Source organism: Sciurus carolinensis, chromosome 8 (genome assembly GCF_902686445.1).
Source record: "Sciurus carolinensis chromosome 8, mSciCar1.2, whole genome shotgun sequence".
NCBI classification, from domain to species: Eukaryota; Metazoa; Chordata; class Mammalia; order Rodentia; family Sciuridae; genus Sciurus; species Sciurus carolinensis.
Window position 1 is genome coordinate 59,614,803 of NC_062220.1, and position 21,682 is coordinate 59,636,484.

The 21,682-nt window shown below is 33.0% G+C and overlaps 1 protein-coding gene across 2 annotated transcripts in view; it reads left to right on the top strand.

Annotated features, from left to right (window-relative positions):
• Nucleotides 1-21,682, top strand: part of Hgf (hepatocyte growth factor) — an 83,037-nt gene that overhangs the window by 43,436 nt on the left and 17,919 nt on the right. For both annotated transcript variants that reach the window (XM_047562399.1, XM_047562400.1), the window contains 3 exons: nt 1,353-1,480; nt 15,062-15,164; nt 20,462-20,595. In XM_047562399.1, the coding sequence (XP_047418355.1) occupies nt 1,353-1,480; nt 15,062-15,164; nt 20,462-20,595 (365 nt within the window). The remainder of the gene's footprint in view (nt 1-1,352; nt 1,481-15,061; nt 15,165-20,461; nt 20,596-21,682) is intronic.

A 21,682-nucleotide genomic window follows, 5' to 3' on the forward strand; every position in this document is an offset into this window, starting at 1 on the left:
AGTGGCTTTGTTGAAATAGCACCTATAAATAACATATATTAACTTTTAATAAAATAACCAAACATCACGGATGAAGAACTTTGGGAACTAATGGCTCATCCACTGGAGAGATGTTTATGGGTGTATATGTGGTTTTGTGTGTGTGTGTGTTTGTGTGTGTGTGTTAGCTAATTCAGAAATTTGTTTTGATCATGAACATATATGTCACATTTTTTGCATTATTTTATAATAATAAAATTTATAGTTGTCATTCTGGTTTTATTTCCCTCATTTCCTTCAGAGAAATTTATTTTCTATTTTTGACCCATGTGTTTCACCCCCCAGAAATAAATATCAAATTAAAGAAAGCAAAGGAAATGATAAAAGGTTAGCTGAAAGGTACAAAAGGGGACAGTGTCTGTGCCATTCACACTAATTAACTTCTAATAATTGGTAATATCCAAATAAGAAGTTGTGTATGTGTGAGTACCCAGTGAATTTTATCTGTAAAAAAAAGAGAATGATTCTGGGAACTGAATTTATAGAGTTCCCAATTCAAATCTAATTATTAAAAGTTTAACTGTTATAGATTACTGAACTTTAAACCATTCTTTATAATTTTAGTATTTGGCTTAAATAACTAAACATAAACATCGAAAAACAAAGTATGAGATGTGTTAGTCTACTGTTAAAATGCAACTCAAAAGTTTGCTCTAATGTTTTTTTACTACCTATGATCTAACAAAAAGGGGAGTGCTGGTCAGGTGTCCCTGGTTCTGTTAAGCACTATCTGCCCTAATACTAAGATTCCATACAAGTGACAATTTTGAAATAGAGAAACTACAGTTATAACTATAACTGAATAATACTGCATGTATTATGAATCTCATAATTATGAGTTCATTTTAGTTATTTATAAATAATTCTTTCTGCAAATGAAATAAAAAATCTTGGAGAAAATATTGGGACAAATCTCTTTACTTTCATTTTTGCTTAATCTAGGCTAATAAAGTGCTTCTAGATATAGATTCTACAGATGATGTTTTGAAATGGTATCAGTTGAAGAGTTCAAACCTTGAGGATGAGTAACAGGAATATGGTGGGGCTCCTCTTCTCTTTCTTGAAGCACTAATGTTTGTGTGGAACTCCGGGCCTGTCAAGGAAAGGATAACTGACATCTGACAGCACTTATTTCAGTAACTCGGGCATTGTTAGTCATGTATACTGAATTCAAAATGTCACAACCATCCTAAGTCCATAAACGCAGAATTCAATTTGCAAACATGCATTCTGGGCTTCTAGGAATGTAATAGCATTAAGTTTATTGATGTAAGAACTCAGACGATTTATATTACTATGCTTATTCTTAATAGGGACCTAAGAGAAAATTATTGCCGAAATCCAGATGGGGCTGAGTCACCCTGGTGTTTTACCACTGATCCAAACATCCGAGTTGGCTACTGCTCCCAAATTCCAAAATGTGACGTGTCAAGTGGACAAGGTAATAACTGACAATTTGCAGTGTGGGCATGATTAAATTCAGGGGACATGCCTAAGGGAGAGTACATTTTATAGCAGAAGATCTAGTTCTTTTTGCACTGTTCTTTCTGGTTAGCTATGAGGATCACCAAGTCTGAAGTTGGATTTATTTTATGTATTCATTGACTTAACCTTGATTTGCATATGTATTTACTTATTTATGTGAGTGCTGGGCACAAATCTAGACCCTGGAGATGTACCTGTAAATAAACTAAATCTGACCCCAAAGAACTACCTTCCAATAGACAGAAAACATGCAAAAAAAAAAAAAGTAATGGGGTCTTTTTTTAAGTTTGTGGTAAGCAATACAGGGATCTTCAGCTTAGAGCTAGGAAAGGGAGGTGCTTTTTATATTTTAATGGTCAGGAAGATGTCAGGAAGAGGTCAAGAAGGAAGTGAGGAAGCAGCATATACCTTGTGCAAATATATGTACAGATCCTTCTAGGAAAGTAAACCACAATTACAAATGGCATGAGATGAGGGAGTACTTGAAAAGTTAAAGGAAATAAAATAAGCACATCACAATGGCTAGCACAGAATGAGCAGGATGGAGAGCAGCAAGAGATGAGGTTGTAAAGGCTGTTGTGTCAAAATACTATCAAGCTTGTAGGACCCGGATGGATTTGCGTTTTCATTCCAAAAGGGAGAGGGGACTGTGTTGGAGTGCTCTGAAAAGCCATGTGATCTGACTTAAGTTTTATCTGGATCACTCTGGCGGTCTTACACAAAGTAGCCAGAATTCTTGACAAGGGTAAAGACAAGAGAACCAAAGAAGTAGGTATTTCAATAGATGAGAGTGTCTTGGACCTGGATGTAAGCAGTGGAGATGCAGTGGTGGGGTTTAGGATAAATGACCACTGTAATTGAAAACTTAGGTGCTCTGAAGATAGCTGTTTCAGGGAACAATAGAAAAGTCAGATTGAAATTGCTTTAAAAAGAAATAATCTGTTAACAATTACTAATGTTGAGCACTTAGCATTTGTTGGTATATAATTAACTGAAAATTATAATTTTTACATGATCATGTTCTATTTCAAGAAAAAAAAGTTTAAATGCTATGGTCTTGGTCAGTCCTAAATCATCTTAAAAAAAAAAAACAGTTATTTCATAGATTATTGCCCCATGCATATATCTTCTAGCCTTTAACTTTTTCTCCAGTGCCATTGTTCTTGAGCAACTCTGAAAATAGAGTTGTAGAGGGAAGAGGAGATGAGTCCCTTTTCAGTCAATTTCACTATTCTTTGGCAGACTTTAAAGGTCATTTGGAAATAATGTGGAAACCAATAATTAAAGAACATTTGGTACCAGCTGAGGCTTCTGCATCCTTGTCTCTTTCACTTGAACAATTATCGATAATTTGAGTGATTGAAAATGAGAATATTTTTATAAGCTTCTGGTGTGTATTAAAATGTTTTTATATACATCTATGCCATTTACAAAAGGATCAGGTAATAGAATATGATAATTTTGTATCTTGGAGGTTAAGCAGATGTTACTGTTTATCTAATAAATCTATTCAATAACAGATTAAAATTAGTATTATGAAATTTAAAATATTTCTCCAAATCTCAAATTGGCACAGCTGGTATTGAATGTGACTCTCCTTATAAGGTCTTTTTAAAGTATTCCCTGTTTTCTCCCTTTAATTCACTTTTTTAACAATATAGTCTACCTGATCAATGCAAATGTGCTAGACTAGATAGGGTACACTCTGTGAAGAAGACACAAACCTGTGACTTAGGAAACTGTTAGACAATTCAATATTCAGCTGTGAAATTTTAACCAACCATACCATTATATGATACACTATCAAGCTACTAAATGCATTACTATCTATATATCTATGTATCCATCCATTCATTCATCATATATATGTGTGTATATATATATATATATATATATCCATCTCTCATTGTCTCTCTGTATACATAAATCTATATAAGCATATACATATATGAAAGGATGTTGCTCTTATACTTCTCAGAGGAATAGGAAATATAAACTTCACATATAGTTTAATGAGTCGGAGACCTTCTTTCAATTTTCAAAACATCTGAATTAAAATGTATACAAATGCCATTCCAATTGGATATTAGATATTTATTAAAAGAAAACAAAAATAAAATTGTAGAATTTTTAAAAATGTTAAAACAATACTTATTAGATTATATGATATACCTAAATCAGTAAAAGAAAAAAATTGTAGCTTGAAATATTTATATCAGTATTATAAAATAATGAAAATAAGTGAATGGAATTTCCAACTAAGAGTTGAGGCAAAAGAAAACCAAAAGAAAAGAAATAGTGATGAAAATGGAAATATCATCACAGACACTATTGAAATACAGACAATAATCAGAAATGATTTTGAAAATTTATACCCCAATAAAATAGAAAATCTTGAGGACATCGGCAAATATATAGAGATATGATCTATCCAAACTGAATCAGGAGAACATACACAATTTAAACAGATCATTTGTAAGCAATGAAATAAAAGATGCCATCAAAAGTCTACCAACCAAGAAAAGCCAAGGACCAGACAGATTCTCAGCAGAGTTCTACGAGACTTTCAAAGAAGAAGTAATACCAATACTCCTCAAATTATTACATGAAATAGAAAAAGAGGGAATTCTTCCAGACTTCTTCTATGAGGCTAGTATCGTCCTATACCAAAACAAGACAAAGACACATCAAGGAAAGAAAACTTCAGACCAATTTATGATCATAGATGCAAAGATTCTTAATAAAATTCTGGCAAACTTTATACAAAAACATATTAGAAAGATAATGCACCATGATCAAGTAGGGTTCATTCCACAGATGCAAAGTTGTTTCAAAATATGGAAATCAATGAATGTAATTCAGCACATTGATAGACTAAAAGATAAAAAAATCATATGATCATCTCAATAGATGCAGAGAAAGCATTTGACAAAATACAGCACTCCTTCATGTTCAAAGCACTAGAAAAAATAGGGATAGTAGGAACATACCTCAACATTATAAAGGCTATCTATGCTAAGCACAAAGCCAACATCATTCTAAATGGAGAAAAACTGAAAGCATTCCCTCTAAAAACTGGAACAAGACAGGGATGTACTCTTTCACCACTTCTGTTCAACATCGCCCTTGAAACTCTAGTCAGAGTAATTAGAAGAAAGAAATTAAAGGGATACAAACAGGAAAAAAGAAATTCAAACCATGCATATTTACTGACATGATTCTCTAGAGGATCCAAAAAACTCCACCAAAAAGTTTCTTCAACTCATAATGAATTCAACAAAGTAGCAGGATACAAAATTAACACCCTCATATCAATTGTGTTCCTATACACCAATGATGAATCAGCTGAAAGAGAAATCAGGAAAAATATTCCATTATCAATAGCCTTGTTTTGGTCAGCTTTGTCATTGCTGTGACTGAAGGACCCAACGAAAGCAATTATAGAGGAGAAAAGTTTATTTGAGGGCTCATGGTTTCAGAGGTCTCAATCCATATACAGCTTGATTCATACCTTGGGGCTTGAGGTGAAGCAGAACATCATGGTGGAAGAGTATGGCAGAGGGAAGCGGGTCACATGATGATCAGAGAGTAGAAAGAAAAAGAGAGTCTTCACTCTCCAGATATAAAATATATACCCTAAAGCCACTCCCTCAGTGAACCACTTCCTCCAGTCACATCCCACCTGCTTCTAGTTACCACGCAGTTAATCCCATCAGTGATTAATTCACTGATTAGGTTAAGGCTATAATCCAATAATTTCTTCTCTAAACCTTTTTGTGTTGTCTCACACGTGAGGTTTTGGGGAACACCTCACATCCAAACCAAAAAATCTAACACCAAAAACCAAATAACCCAATCAATAAATGGGCAGAGAAACTGAACAGACACTTCACAGAAGAAGAAATACAAATGGTCAACAAATATATGAAAAAATGTTCAACATCTCTAGCAATTAGAGAAATGCAAATAAAAACCACATTGAGATTCCATCTCACTGTAGTCAGAATGCCAATTATCAGGAATACAAGTAACAATAAATGTTGGGGAGAATGTAGGAACAAAGGTTCCCTTATACATTGATGGTGGATCTGCAAACTGGTGCAACCACTCTGGAAAGCAATATAGAGATTCCATACAAAATTTGGAATGGAACCACCATTTGACCCAGTTATCCCACTTCTCAGCTTATACACAAAGGACTTAAAATTAGCATACTACAGTGGCACAGTCACATCAATGTTTGCAGCAGCTCAATTCGTAATAGCCAAGCTTTGGAACCAACCCTGGTGCCCTGCAACAGATGAATGGATAAAGAAAATGTGGTACATATAGATAATGGAATATTACTCAGGTATAAAGAAGAATGAAATTATGGCATTTGCTGGATAATGGACGGAACTGGAGAATATCATACTAAGTGAAATAAGCCAGTACCCCCAGAAACCAGAGGTTGAATATTCTTTCTGATATGTGGATGCTAACCCATAAAAAGGGAGGGTAGGAAGGGGAAGTACAGAAGTTCATTGGAGTAGACAAAGGGGAATTAAGGGAAGGAGGGCTAGGGGAATAGGAAATTAGAATGGGTTATACCCTATGTATGTATAATATGTCAAAATACACCCTACTGTCATGTATATTTAAAAACATCCATAATATTAGGCATTAACAAGACTGAGAAAAGAAAAAGGATAGAACTAACAAATAATTTAAAAGGATGATTTAAAAAAATTAACAAAATAGACAACCACTAGCTAAAACTGACTCAAGAAAGAGAGATATCTGGGTGCAGAGTTGCAAGTCTGTAATTCCAGCAGCTTGGAAAGCTGAGACAGGAGTATTATGAGTTCAAAGCCAGCCTCAACAACTTAGTAAGGCCCTAACCAACTCAGTGAGTCCCTGTCTCAAAATGAAATGAAATGAAATGAAATGAAATAAAATAAAATAAAATAGAGCTGGGGGGGTTATCTCAGTGGTTAACCCCTACTACCAAAAATAAACAAATAAATAAATAAATAAATAAAAAGAAATAAAATGAAACTATTTAAAATAATTATCAAAGGATAAATAACTTATCAGAATGAGAAAATTAGAAAGTATAAAGACTATTTTATACAACTTCATGCAAAATCTTTTTAAAAATGGGTAATTTTCTAGGAAAATTCAAATTATTTGACCCTAGTAAAGAAAGAAAGCAGAAGTAGATTCATACCTATAGAAGAAATAAATTTTGAAAAGAGCTACTCTATTAGGAATAAACTATGACCAGAATTACTCAGATAATACCAAATACAATAAAATGTCCAAATTATTTTCATAATGTATTATAATTTTGACACCTAAATATGATAAATATAGCATGGAATAAAAACTATAAACCCATCTCATTTGAAAATATTAATATAAAAAGTTTAAGTGAAATTTGAATGAGTAGTCCAGTAAAGGAATTAGGAAAATAATACATAATGATTGACTGGAATTCAAGAATACAAAAGTGGTTCCATATTAGAAATGATTAACTCATCTGAGATGTAAGGAAAACAATTATGTGATAAATCTCAATGAGTTCTAAAATTCCTATGACAAAATTATCCTACTTCTCATACAAGTATAAAATTAAGAGTTTGTGAGTTTTCTAAGATGTACATAAGTGTGTATGTGTGTGTATGCACATATGTATAGTATAACTGTAAATATGTTTATTTATACATAGAGACTTCCTTAAAATACATATTCATATTTTATCATACACATATACAGATACACACCACATATATACTTTCATGTCATATGTATTATATGTATATATATCAGTCATAAAATCCCCACTTAATGAGAAATTAGAAATGTTCTTAAAATTAAAAAGAATCCAAGTACTTCTAATATCTGTTTCTACTTAACATGGCAAATATAATTTGACATTGTTTTTCTATTTAACACTGCGTCAGAGATATTATTTAAGCAATTAGGCAAGAAGCATATTGATTGAAAGGACAAAGTAAAATATCTCCATGCAAATATGTTATAGTACTATAATGGAAATGAAATTGAAACAGTAAAAAATTCGCTAAGGTAGAAAGATATATAAATAATATACAAATATCATAGCATTTATTTATGAACCTGCAGAGATACAAGTATCACTAGCATTTATGTATGAACCTGGAGATTTAAGGAGAAAACTATGATAACAACAAAAACATGGAAATTTAGAAAGAAATATACAAAATCTATGTGATAAAAATTTCAGGTCATTTCTAAAAAACCATAAAAATGTTCAACATGTGGAAAAATATCCCTTGTTCTTGATGTAACTTCAACATCATAAATATATAATTTCTACCTAAACTGAAGTATATATTTAATGTAATACTAATAATCGTTCTGATATTAAATACATTTATTCTAGGTTTCTCAACAAATGATTATGTAAATATACTATGGAAAACCTTGAAAATGAAGACTAATCAGAGGGAATTAACTCTAACATTAAAGTGTCTTACAAAAGGTTTAAACTTAAAGAGTATATAGCTCTGGCACATGAAGAAATTGAAAATTAGAATGAAACAGAAAGTCCAGAAATATACCCAAGTGCATGTAGATTGTATTATATTAACAATGTCAAGATATACTACTAGATGAAATGTGAAATTTTAGAACATAACAATGAATCAGCAGGGTCACCATTGAAAAATGAGAGATAAAATTAAATCCATTTCTTGTATTATACTGAAAAAAAATTATTCCAAATGGATAAAAAAATCTAAATGAAAAAATGGAAACCATATAGGTTGGTTATATCAATACCACATCCTGAATATATAGTTGTAAAAACATGCTAAATTAGATGCAAAAGATTTTTCATGGCAGCATTACTTGTAATAGGGAAACAAGCTAAATGTACATGGGAATAACCTCACAGTGGAGTACTGCAAACCTGTCAAATTAATGACAAATATCTCCAAGAACTAATATTAAGTAATTTTCAGGTATATGGTTAATTTAAAAAAAAAAAAGGAAGGCACAAAATTATGTTTGTTATACCACTAGAAAAAAGGGGTTTGGCTATTATGAGTAAAGAATGGACATAAGAATAAATATATGGGATGTTTACATATATATAAAAATTTGTATATTCATATCATATAGTATATAGGTGTACAACTTATTTTTGCTAGATATCTAATGAAAAGGTGAAAACCACAATAGTCATAAACAAGAAGAAAGTAAAGAAAAGAAAAGAAAACAAAACCCCAGAGAGGAGCCATAGACTTGAAACCCATTACTTACAATGGCAGATAAGGAGTCGAATTGAAATGTCCTAGAAGAAGACAAGTGACACCTCTCTGAGTACACCCTTTCATATGGTTTTGACAATTAATCAACATTAGTGTTTTTATATATATATGTTTTATTTGTAGGTGGACACAATACCTTTATTTTACTTTTTGTGGTGCTGAGAATCGAACCCAGGGCCTCACGCTTCAAGGCGAGCGCTCTACCACTGAGCCACAACCCCAGTCCCACATTAGTGTTTTAAATAACTGAAAAGTGACATTAAAAAAAAGAATGGACTATTTGGTCTGCCCTGATACCTAAACCAGACAGAGACACATCGAGGAAAGAAAATTTCAGACCAATATCCTAAATGAATATCGATGCAAAAATTCTCAACAAAATTTTAGCAAATCGCATACAAATATATATTAAAAAGATAGTGCACCACGATCAAGTGGGTTTTATCCCAGGGATGCAAGGTTGGTTCAACATTTGGAAATCAATAAATGTCATTCACCATATCAACAGACTTAAAGTTAAGAATCACATGATTATTTCAATAGATGCAGAAAAAGCATTTGATAAAATACAGCATCCCTTCATGCTCAAAACACTAGAAAAAATTGGGGTAGTGGGAACATTCCTAAACATTATAAAGGCAATCTACGCTAAGCCCATGGCTAATATCATTCTAAATGGTGAAAAACTGAAAGCGTTCCCCCTAAAAACTGGAACAAGGCAGGGATGCCCTCTTTCACCGCTTCTATTCAACATCGTCCTTGAGACTCTAGCCAGAGCAATCAGACAAACCAAAGAAATTAAAGGGATACGAATAGGAAAAGAAGAACTCAAACTATCCCTGTTCGCTGATGACATGATTATATATTTAGAGGAACCTGGAAATTCCACCAGAAAACTTTTAGAACTCATAAGTGAATTCAGTAAAGTAGCAGGTTACAAGATCAATGCTCATAAATCCAATGCATTTTTATACATAAGTGATGAATCTTCAGAAAGAGAAATTAGGAAAACTACCCCATTCACAATAGCATCGAAAAAAATAAAATACTTGGGAATCAATCTCACAAAAGAGGTGAAAGACCTCTACAATGAGAACTACAGAACACTAAAGAAAGAAATTCAAGAAAACCTTAGAAGATGGAAAGATCTCCCATGTTCCTGGATAGGCAGAATTAATATCGTCAAAATGGCTATACTACCTAAAGTGCTATACAGATTCAATGCAATTCCAATTAAAATCCCAATGATGTATCTTGCAGAAATAGAGCAAGCAATTATGAAATTCATCTGGAAGAATAAAAAACCTAGAATAGCTAAAGCAATCCTCAGTAGCAAGAGCGAAGCAGGGGGTATTGCAATACCAGATCTTCAACTCTACTACAAAGCAATAGTAACAAAAACGGCATGGTATTGGTACCAAAATAGACAGGTAGATCAATGGTACAGATTAGAGGACATGGACACAAACCCAAATAAATACAATTTTCTCATACTAGACAAAGGTTCCAACAATATGCAATGGAGAAAAGATAGCCTCTTCAACAAATGGTGCTGGGAAAACTGGAAAACCATATGCAATAGAATGAAATTAAACCCCTATCTCTCACCCTACACAAAACTCAACTCAAAATGGATCAAGGACCTCGGAATCAGACCAGAGACGCTGCATCTTATAGAAGAAAAGTAGGTCCAAATCTTCAACTTGTTGGCTCAGGATCAGATTTCCTTAACAGGACTCCCATAGCACAAGAAATAAAAGCAAGAATCAACAACTGGGATAGATTCAAACTTAAAAGCTTTCTCTCAGCAAAGGAAACTATCAGAAATGTGAAGAGAGAGCCTACAGAGTGGGAGAATATCTTTGCCAACCATACCTCAGATAGAGCGCTAATTTCCAGAATCTATAAAGAACTCAAAAAACTCTACACGAAGAATACAAATAATCCAATCAACAAATGGGCTAAGGAAATGAACAGACACTTCACAGAAGATGATGTACAAGTAATCAACAGATATATGAAAAAATGTTCAACATCCCTAGTAATAAGGGAAATGCAAATCAAAACTACACTAAGATTTCATCTCACCCCAATTAGAATGGCGATTATCAAGAATACAAGCAACAATAGGTGTTGGCGAGGATGTGGTGAAAAAGGAACACTCATACATTGCTGGTGGGGTTGCAAATTAGTGCAGCCACTCTGGAAAGCAGTGTGGAGATTCCTCAGAAAGCTTGGAATGGAAACACCATTTGACCCAGCTATCCCACTCCTTGGCCTATACCCAAAGGACTTAAAATCTGCATACTACAGAGATACAGCCACATCAATGTTCATTGCTGCTCAATTCACCATAGCCAGATTGTGGAACCAACCTAGATGTCCTTCAGTTGATGAGTGGATAAAGAAACTGTGGCATATTTATACAATGGAATATTACTCCGCAATGAAGAATGATAAAATTATGGCATTTGTAGGCAAATGGTCGAAATTGGAGAATATCATGCTAAGTGAGATAAGCCAATCTCAAAAAACTAAAGGACGAATGATCTCGCTGATAAGCGGATGAGGACATATAATGGGGGGTGAGAGGGGCTAGCATTAGGTTTAGGGTTAGGTTTAGAGTTAGGCTAAGGAGAGCGGCAAGAATGAAGGAAAGAAGGACTGTGTAGAGGGAAAAGAGGGGTGGGAGGGGTGGGGGGAAGGGAAAAATAAAATAAACATCATTACCCTATGTAAATGTAAAAGAATAAAAAAAAAAAAGAAAATAACTAAGGCTATAAATGGAAAAAAAAATAAAATATATGGTTATGGGCTATATTGTATCCAGTTCTATAACACTTTCCACCATATTTTCATTTTATGGTACCATTAATAATTTATTATTCTTACTTTTATTATCAGATTATATTAATTATTTTATTTCCATTATTGTTTTCTTATTTCTTTTTATAAAGGTTGTAAAATTAATAAAATCTTTGACCCTGTCTTGATAGACCAGCAGGGTCCCAGAATTGCCTTCTGCTAACTTGTCATTATGCATACCTTTTCTCAGGTCTATTTGGGCATCTCCTGCAATGTAACATTGGATCTGTATTCCTTAGTCAATTTTTTTTCTTTTTTAATCTGCAACATCTCTACACTATAGAAACCTAGGGATCAGATAATGGTGTTTAGAAAATAAAACAAATTTTCCTGGCAAAAAAAAAAAAAAAAAAAAAAAGAATGGAGAAAACACAGAAATGTGTCAGTCTGTTAATCAAATGGATACCATTATGATGGAGAAAGTAAATAAATCCAGATAATGTCTGCATACAATTCATCAATGGTATATACCTTCACTGGAATATATTTCAAGGGTAAATTAACTGTAAATACATTTTGCCCCTTAAATTATAGGTATGTTGTTAATGTTAGGATGTTGCAAATTTATTTTCTGTGCATTGGAAAATTAAGGAGATACGAAATGAGATGTAGGAGAGGAGGAACTCTGTGGTGTTAGAGAGGAGTTAGAGGAATATAAAAATAAAAATGCATGCATGTGTGCACACACACACACACACACACACACACACTGCATAGCTATATCAAATGAAAGGGAGGCGAAATTAGGAAGTGCTTAAAAACTCATGTCTTCCTCTCAAGAACTGATAACCCTCATGTAATCTAGAGAAAAACAACAAACCCACCTGAGGGTTTTTTTAATTTTTTAATTTTTAAATTTTTTTACAAAATACCTGACTAATTCTTTTCAACACTGTCAAGGTCATCAAAAACAAATTTTTCACATCTAGAGGAGCTTAGGAAACATAACAAGTAAAGATAGTGCTGTATCATATGGTTTCCTGGAATACAAAGTAGGATATTAGGTAACAATGAAGGATATGTAAACAAACTATGGACTTCAGTTTATGCATCAATATTAGTTCATCAGTTGTAAACAATCTGTCATAGCAAGGTAAGGTATTAAAGAAGAAACTGTGGTATGTGGGAACTCTGTACAATCTTGACAGCTTGCTCTTAAGCCAAAAACTTCTAAAATAATGCATTTACTATGAAAAACCTACTTGATAGACCATATTCAATGTAAAGTAGTCAGTGATGGTGGTGGAGGGAAAGACCTCTTCAGGTAAGACAGAAAATACAAATAAATGGCCAAAGCAAAGATATATAAAGGAGCAAACCAACATGCAGCATTGAATATTTGTTTTCATCAGTGAAAACCCATCTAAAGAATTTACTACAAAGTTTAAAAATTTCCTATGACAAAAAAGAGGCTTGTCAGAGGAAAATGTTTTAATGGGGATGTTCCTCAAGTGTACAAGTATTGCATTGTAAAATTTTATACTTTCTGAAAATAATTTGATCATTTACTGTAATGACCGTAATTTGAACTATATTAAATTCTATTCAGTTTGGATTTTTTATTTATGCTGAAGTTCTTCATAGCACTGTTGTAAATGTGATCCCTGGACATGATGATTGAATATACTTACTATATTTTTAATAAACTATGTTAACTGATTCCTGGACAAATGATAAAATTATTCATTTCATCAATTTTATTATGATTTGTAACATATTATTTATTATAATCTCATAGTGTATTTAAACCCCAATGACAATATGCAAAGTTTACCATATTTAAACACAGAACAATCACAATGTTGATTTACACTTGTAGATAACATTTAGTAGGCAACTCTACATCTTTATTCATATAAAATTAGAAGCATTTAACAGATAAAGCCATTTTAAGTGTTTTTGATATTATTTAAAATCACAGAATAATTATTTTTAAATACAGAAGAAGAACATTTTCAGAATAACTTGATTTTTTTTTTTTTTTTTGTGGTGCTGGGGATCGAACCCAGGACCTTGTGCTTGCAAGGCAGGCACTCTACCGACTGAGCAATCTCCCCAGCCCAACTTGATTTTTTTTTTGTGAAGAATATGGACACTTCCATCAATGTTTTATAGGATACAAATTACTCAATCAAAAAAAAAAGGGAAAATAAAACTTCCTGGAATATGATAAGGAATTAGTTCAAAGTGCCTTCCATTGGTCAAATGAACATTTCAAGAATCAAAAGTAGATAACGGGAATAGATTATTTATAACATTGAATAAAAAGAAAATCCATGAGTCCACATTTATATTACTACTCTATTACAATTGTTGAATTTATTTTACTAATCCCTAAAGGGAAGGGGAAAAGAGAAGCTTATTTATAAAAGAATGCCAACCTAATAAATGTAAAGAAGTGGAAGTAGAAAAACAACCATTTACCAACCACAACCAATCAGCACAGTTACAACTGATTCATGAAAAATGTCAAAGTATGTGGCAACCTTCTTGTGAATATTTCCTTGGCAATAGGACATTTACTCAGTAGCGAAAGCCCCAAAAGATATTTTTGTTGTGTTAAATATGAAGAGAAGGATTGTGTAGCTCAGTGGCAGAGCACTTACCTAGCATATGTGAGGCCCTGGGTTTGATCCTTAGCACCACATGAAAAAAATAAATAAAAAAACAAATAAAATAAATGCATTCTGTCCATCTACAACTACAAATTTTTTTTAAAATGAAAAGAAGGTTTTCCTTTACATTACTTAACCAAAATGATCAAAATGATCACTGCTTCTAGTGATGGAACAAAGTAGCATCCTGTGTCACACAGGCTGTAATGCTCTGAGAAGGAACAAGCATCACCTATGTAATCTTCCTGTCAAATATCATTAACTTGATTTCATTCATATGAAAGTGAGCAGAAATATTGAAATTGCAAAGCATTTGTAGAACAGCTATCTTGGGTGATTGAGGATGTCATGTCATGAGAAGCAAAAATCAAAACACAAGAGGTGTGACTGGTATGAGTTTCATTTCATTATTCTTGCAATTTTTCTACAGAATATAATTTTTCAGAAGAAAATTCTGGGAAAAATATATGTTATTGTAGAAATTCTCATTTATTTGGTGTCCTAAAGGATCACATAATCTAATTTTTGGCTTATTATTATTTGTATTATTTGAATTTGCAGAAGCATTCATTTTAAGGAAGTAGAAGTTGGGCTGAAAATGGACACATTTTAATCTAAGCTAGTTAAGCTTCTTTAGTTTATACAGACTTGAGGTTGCTTTGTCTTAATTTTTATTTTCATGATTTTATGTGATGGTAAAAATGTCTTTGTTTTATTCTCCATAATATTCATTAACTTTCTTTTTGTATGTTTTATGTCTAGATTGTTATCGTGGCAATGGAAAGAGCTACATGGGCAATTTATCCAAAACAAGATCTGGACTTACATGTTCAATGTGGGAAAAGAATATGGAAGACTTACATCGGTGTGTAAATTTCTTTCCTTTAGTATATCTCATGCAGTGGTAACAGCAGATATGTGTGTGTGTGTGTGTGTGCGCCCATGCGCGTGCGCGTGTTGTGAGATATGTGTGTGTGTGTGTGTGTGTGTGTGTGTGTGCGCGCCCATGCGCGTGCGCGTGTGTTGTGTGTGTGTATTCAAATATACACAATGTTATTTCTTTGTATTTTTCCATCACAGTAAGCTAATGAAAATGCTAGATTGATTTTTCTGTATAGCTCATTACATTGTCTCTGCATAAAGCAAACTTTTAAATATGTAGTTTAATCCTGCACATACTCATTGAGCATTCACTACATTTTATGCACTGTAATTGGTATTAGGGGAATACCAACAAAAAGTAAATAAAATATTTTGTTTCCAAACTTCAAGGAGGATATGGTCATATTAAAACACCATTATATAACTTAAAAAGTTAGTGTATAATTAAGAGGCATATTTGGTGTTTCTAATAGTGCGTGTTAAAGGATTATTATGTTATCATAATCAATAGCAGTTTTTAAAAAATCATGTGATCATTTTCACATACATATTTACCTTAAATATCTACTTAAGTACTAATCTAAATATTCATAGAAACAAATTTTTCTTGCTTTAACATGAAAATTTGCAATAGTTACAGGAATGTGTATGTAATTTTTAAAAATCTAGACATTTCAGAGAATTACATACTTTTAATTGGGCATATTCACAAAATGGGTAGCATTCACTCATGCCTAGAAATAGTGCTAGAGTTTATTAAATTGTAAAAGAAGTATGAGCAGTTGAAACCGAAAACAAACTTTTAGTTAACATGCTAGAATATGTGCACTAGAATAAAAGAAAATTTTAAGTTAGGGTCGTTTGATCAAGTACCCACACATAATTGCTTTATGTGAGTTGTTATGTCATTTGGCTACCGTATTCCTAATACAGAAGATTTTTCTACATATGAATAAGAACTCAAGGGATCAGAGAACTTGAGTCACTTTGATTCAGTTCTACTTTAATTTTAAAGAATTGTATTCTCTTTCAGAATGTATTCAGTAGTATTATTTTAGCTAATTTACTTCACAAATAAATATTAACAGTTCTAAAGCATTGTGAATATCAATATAATACAACTCACAAATATGTCACATACATAACATGTAAATTTCCCAATAGCCACTTTAAGCAAAAATAGTCAAAGTTAATTTTAATGTATTTTATTTATATATGATTTTTGTTTCAATGTTTCCTACATGAAATTATTAAAGAGATCTTCGAGATTCTTTTTCATACTCTATGTTTGAAATCTGATGTATAGTTTGTACATATAGCACCTCTCTATTTGAGCTAGCATAAAGAAGTTTCTCAAGAGACATGTGATAATAGCTATTATATTGGACAGAAGTTCTAGGACTTTTAAAGATGAGCAGTGTTCTGCCCCCATGGATCTCATGCTTAAGAGGATACAAGCAAACAGGAAATGTTGGTGCCATATTATAAAAAAAAAAAAAAAAAAAAAAAAAAAAAACGTGAAAAAGCACATTTTATGCTATGGGAATATGAGGAAATCCTGATCCAGACTGAAACCATCAGGAAGCCCCTTCCTATGTAAAGGACATTAGCTGGGACATACATGAGAGAATGAGTGAGTCAAGAGAAATGCAATAGGAAGAAGAATGCATTAGGGAGAAAGAATAGCTTGTGCAAAGACCTGAAGATGAAAGCATTTGAAAATAGGAAATAATGTTGGTAGGGCTGTGAGTGTAATTTGGTCAATGTCCACAGAGAAAGGGATTCTCCAGCAGCAATACCATATGGAGAACCATGTAAAAGGAGCTAGGAAGTTTGAATTTTGTCCTAAGCATTAAAAGAATTCATTAAAGACATTTAAGCAAAATTAGCATGATTTAAATTAAATGCTGATTTCAACACTACTATATTTTATTGGTGCATTATAATTGTACATAAAAATGGGCTTTATTTTGTTATATTTGCATATACACAGAACATAATTTGGTTGATTTCTTTCCCTAGTACCTCCTTTAGCTCCCTTCCTCCCTGCCCCCTGGTCCCTTTCCTCTACTCTACTGACTTTATTTTAATTTTATGAGATTTCCCCAAACTTTATTTTCCCCCATTTTTATGTCTACCTTCCACATATTAGAGGAACATTCAATCTTGACTTTCAGTGTCTGACTTCACTAAGCATGACTTTCTCCAGTTCCACTTGTTTTTCAGTAAATGATATAATTTTATTAACACTAAAAAAATATATTGTTCTTTATGACTGAAAAACAGCCACATTTTCTGTACTCATTCATCTGTCGATGGACACCTAGGCTGGTTCCATGACTGTGCTATTGTGAACTGCACTGCTATAAACATAGGTATGCATGTATCACTATAGTATACTCACTTTAGTTCTTTTGGATAAATACTAAGGAATGGTGTAGCTGGGTTCATTCCTAGTTTTTTGAGAAATTACCATATTCATTTCCATAGTGATTATACTAATTTGTAGTCCCACCAGCAATGCATAAATATTCCTTTATCTCTGTATCCTCATCAACATTTATTATTATTTATATTCTTGATGATTGACATTCAAACTGGAGTGAGATGAAATGTCTGTATTTGCTTCCCTGATTGCTAAAGATGTTGAGAATTTTTTCCATATATTAGTTGGCCATTTGTAGTTCTTCTTTTGAGCAATATCTGTTTAGTTCATCTATCAATTTATTGATTGTATTATTATTTTTTTTCTTAGTGTTAAATCTTTTGAGTTCTTTATGTATTCTGGATATAAATCTTCAGTTTGAAGAATAACTAGTGAAGAGTTTCTCCCATTCTGTAACCTATCTCTTCATGCTCTTGTTTCCTTTGCTGTGCAGAAGCTTTTAAATAGGATGCCACCCCATTTATTAATACTTGGATTTATTTCCTAAGCTTTAGGAGTCTTGTTGAGGAAGTCCATACCTGTGCCTGTATGTTGCAGTGTTTTCTTCCAGCAGTAGCAGAGCTTCTGACCTAATTTTGAGGTCTTTGATCTACTTTGAGTTGACTTTTATCTGGGGTGAGAGATAGTAATCTAGTTTCATTCTTCTACATATGAATGTCCACTTTGTTTAAAAGTCCATCTTTTCTCCAATGTATGTTTTTGGCACCTTTGTCAAGGATCAAATGATTGTCTCTGTGTGGATTGTATCTTGTATTCTATTCTATTGTTCTATGTGTCTGTTTGTATGTATTATGCTGTTTTTGTTACCATAGCTCTGTAGTATAATTTAAAATGGTATTGTGATGCTTCCAGCATTGCTCTTTTTGCTTAGAATTGCTTTGGCTATTCTGGGTATTTTTTTCTTGCATATGTATTATTTCTAATTCTGTGAAACTTGTCAGTGGTATTTAAATGGAAATTGTACTGGATCTGTAGACTTTTGATAATATGGCCATTTTAACAATATAAATTCTGTCTATCATCTAATTTCTTCATTGCTCTATAAACTTCATTATAGATATGTTTTACCTTGTTGGTTAGACTTATTCATATTTTATTTTTAAAGCATTTTCAGTAATGGTAATGGCCACTGGAGGGTGGAATGGATCCAGCTCTTCTGTATCAGGGATTGAACCCAGGGGTACTTAACCACTGAACCACATCCCCAGCCCTTTTTAGTTTTTATTTTGAGACAAGATCTCACCAAGTTACTTAGGGCCTCATTAAGTTGCTGAGGCTGGCTTTGAACTTGGAATCCTCCTACCTCAGACTCCTGAACTCCTGGGATTACAGGCATGTGACATCACACTGGGCTTTTATCAACTTTTGAAAGATAATACTTTCCATTTCTTCCCAACACTGCCTTCAGTGATTTCACACTGGAAGCTTGAAATTTTCATGATAGAAGTATTTATGGCCCAAGGGTCAATAGACCTATAAATAAGGTCTCTCTCTTTCAAGTGTACACACATCTTAGAGGACTACTTGTTAAATATTTACTGGCATGCTGCTAGAAATATGGGATATATTAATTTAGGGATCTTAATGGTAATAATTCTTAGATCACTGAGTTTAGGCTTACCTTTGAAATAGTTAAAAGTAATTTGAAAACAATTTGTAGGAAATTGATGTGATCAAGTTTTTGTTTTAAGAATAAATTTTGCAAGGAGGAGGTAAAGCATGGTGATTTTGAGCGTTTACTCTGGAAAGAGCCATAAGTTCCAACCCTATTCCAGCACTATTATTTACTAGCCATGTGACATTAGAATAATTACTTGTCCTCTCTGCTTGTCAATTTCCTCAAATGAAATAGATATAGTGTAGACTTAAATTCTGTTTTATAAGATTGATCTAAGTTTATATCTGTAAATAACTTATAGTATAATCTGGCATACCATAAAGCCTGTATGTATTTGCTGCTGCTATTGGTCAAAAAATGAAATTGATTCTGGAAAGATAGTTCAAGTTTCCACATTCAAGCTCTTTCAAATTTAATTTCAAATCACACATTAATTATATTCAAGAATGGTAGTAACTAATAACACAAAACAAATTCAGTTATGGTTTTCATGACTTGGTCAGAAATGGCCATGTAGAATTTAACTTCATTTGTGTTATTGAAGTAAAAGTAAATATACACTTACATATGGAAATGGTCTTAGAAAATAACACAGAATTTTTGCTTTTATTTTGTAATGAATTTTTGCACATAAATTGTGAAGGTTGAAATGTTAGTTACCTGTAAGAAAATCATATTTTGAACCATATGACCAATAAAATTTTAGAACTTAATCATTTCATTGGCACTTAATTAACTTTTAGCATATTTTCCTGTTCTTTGTGGTTGTGATATTGCTAATGGTAATTCATACACACCTGAAACATGAAAAACTTTTAGTAAAGTTTTTTTTTCCTATTTCCTAGGTATTTGATAATTTTGATCTTTGGATCTATTTGTTTTGGGACATTGTTTTTCTATTTCTATGCATGGAGGTATTGTTACTTTGCCACTATGATTATGAAACAGAAGCAAAATCATAAAACCCCTTATTATTTTGTATAGGCTAATTGTGGAGCACTAGAACTATGCCATATTTTCAAGTTAGAAAATGTGCTTCCCAACTGTAAGAATATCAACAAAGTAGATCTCCAACAAAACAACTAAAATTCACACCAAGTAGAAGCTTGTATTGCATGTACGATCAATGATGTGCTAGGATTATATCTTCTTGTAACATTTTGTTTCTCTTGGATGGAATAAGCCTCTTCTGATGTTCAGCTTTCTGTTTACCCAGTCACATCTTCTGGGAGCCAGATGCTAGTAAGCTGAATAAGAATTACTGCCGGAATCCTGATGATGATGCTCATGGACCCTGGTGTTACACAGGGAATCCTCTCATCCCTTGGGATTATTGCCCTATTTCCCGTTGTAAGTACATTTGGTGTTCTTTTCTCAGTTGAAATAGTTTAAATATACTGCATATCCACTAATACAATTTCCTAACCAGAGATTAAAATAATAAAGGACTCTAGAGTTAATTACAATATGAGGGTGTTCTCCAGAGAGCGACAGAGCAACACACAGAGACATATACACCACACAGATGTGCCCTGTATATTCTCATATTCTCTCTCTCTCTCTCTCTCCTCTCTCTCTCTCTCTCTCTTTCTCTGTCTCTCTCTCTCTCTCTCTCTCTCACACACACACACACACACACACACACACACACACACACGCAACCTCTTCTGGATTAGAAGGAATTTGCTAACATTATAAAGTTTTTCTTCCCTGAGAAAATTCTCACTTGGAATCCACAAGCAGTAAATGGTTCTGGTCTAATATGATTAGTCTAGGAAGATCCTTCCAGCCAGTGACCCCAGAATTCCAGGTCAGCTTCTGAATATGGCACAGTTCTCAGCAAGGTCCCTAGCCCACTAAAAGACCCATGAACAGACCTGAGGTAGCACTTCCATCTCTTTATCGGTTCTTTAACCCCAAATGGATAAGCATAGCATTTTCCACCCACTTCTCTGAGTCCAACATGACTTTGGTAGAATGGATAAAGAAACTGTGGTATATATACACAATGGAATATTATTCAGCCATAAATAATAATATGGCATTTGCAGGTAAATGAATAGAAATGGAAAATATCGTGCTAAGTGAAATAAGTCAATCCAAAAAAAAAACAAAGGCCAAATGTTTTCCCTGATAAGTGAATAATGAAATATAATGGGGGTGTGGAGGTGTGGGGGGTAAGAGAAGAATGGAGGAACTTTGGATTATGTAGAGGGAAATGAGAGGTGGAGAGGGGCAGGGGTATGAAAGATGGTAGAATGAGACAGATATCATTACCCTATGTACATGTAATGATTACACAAATGGTATGAATCTACATCATGTACAACCATAGAAATGAAAAGATGTACCCCATTTATGTATAAGGAATCAAAATGTAGTCTGTAAAAATAAAAAATAATTTCAAAAAAGTGTGTTAGTGCATAAAGTAAAAGGT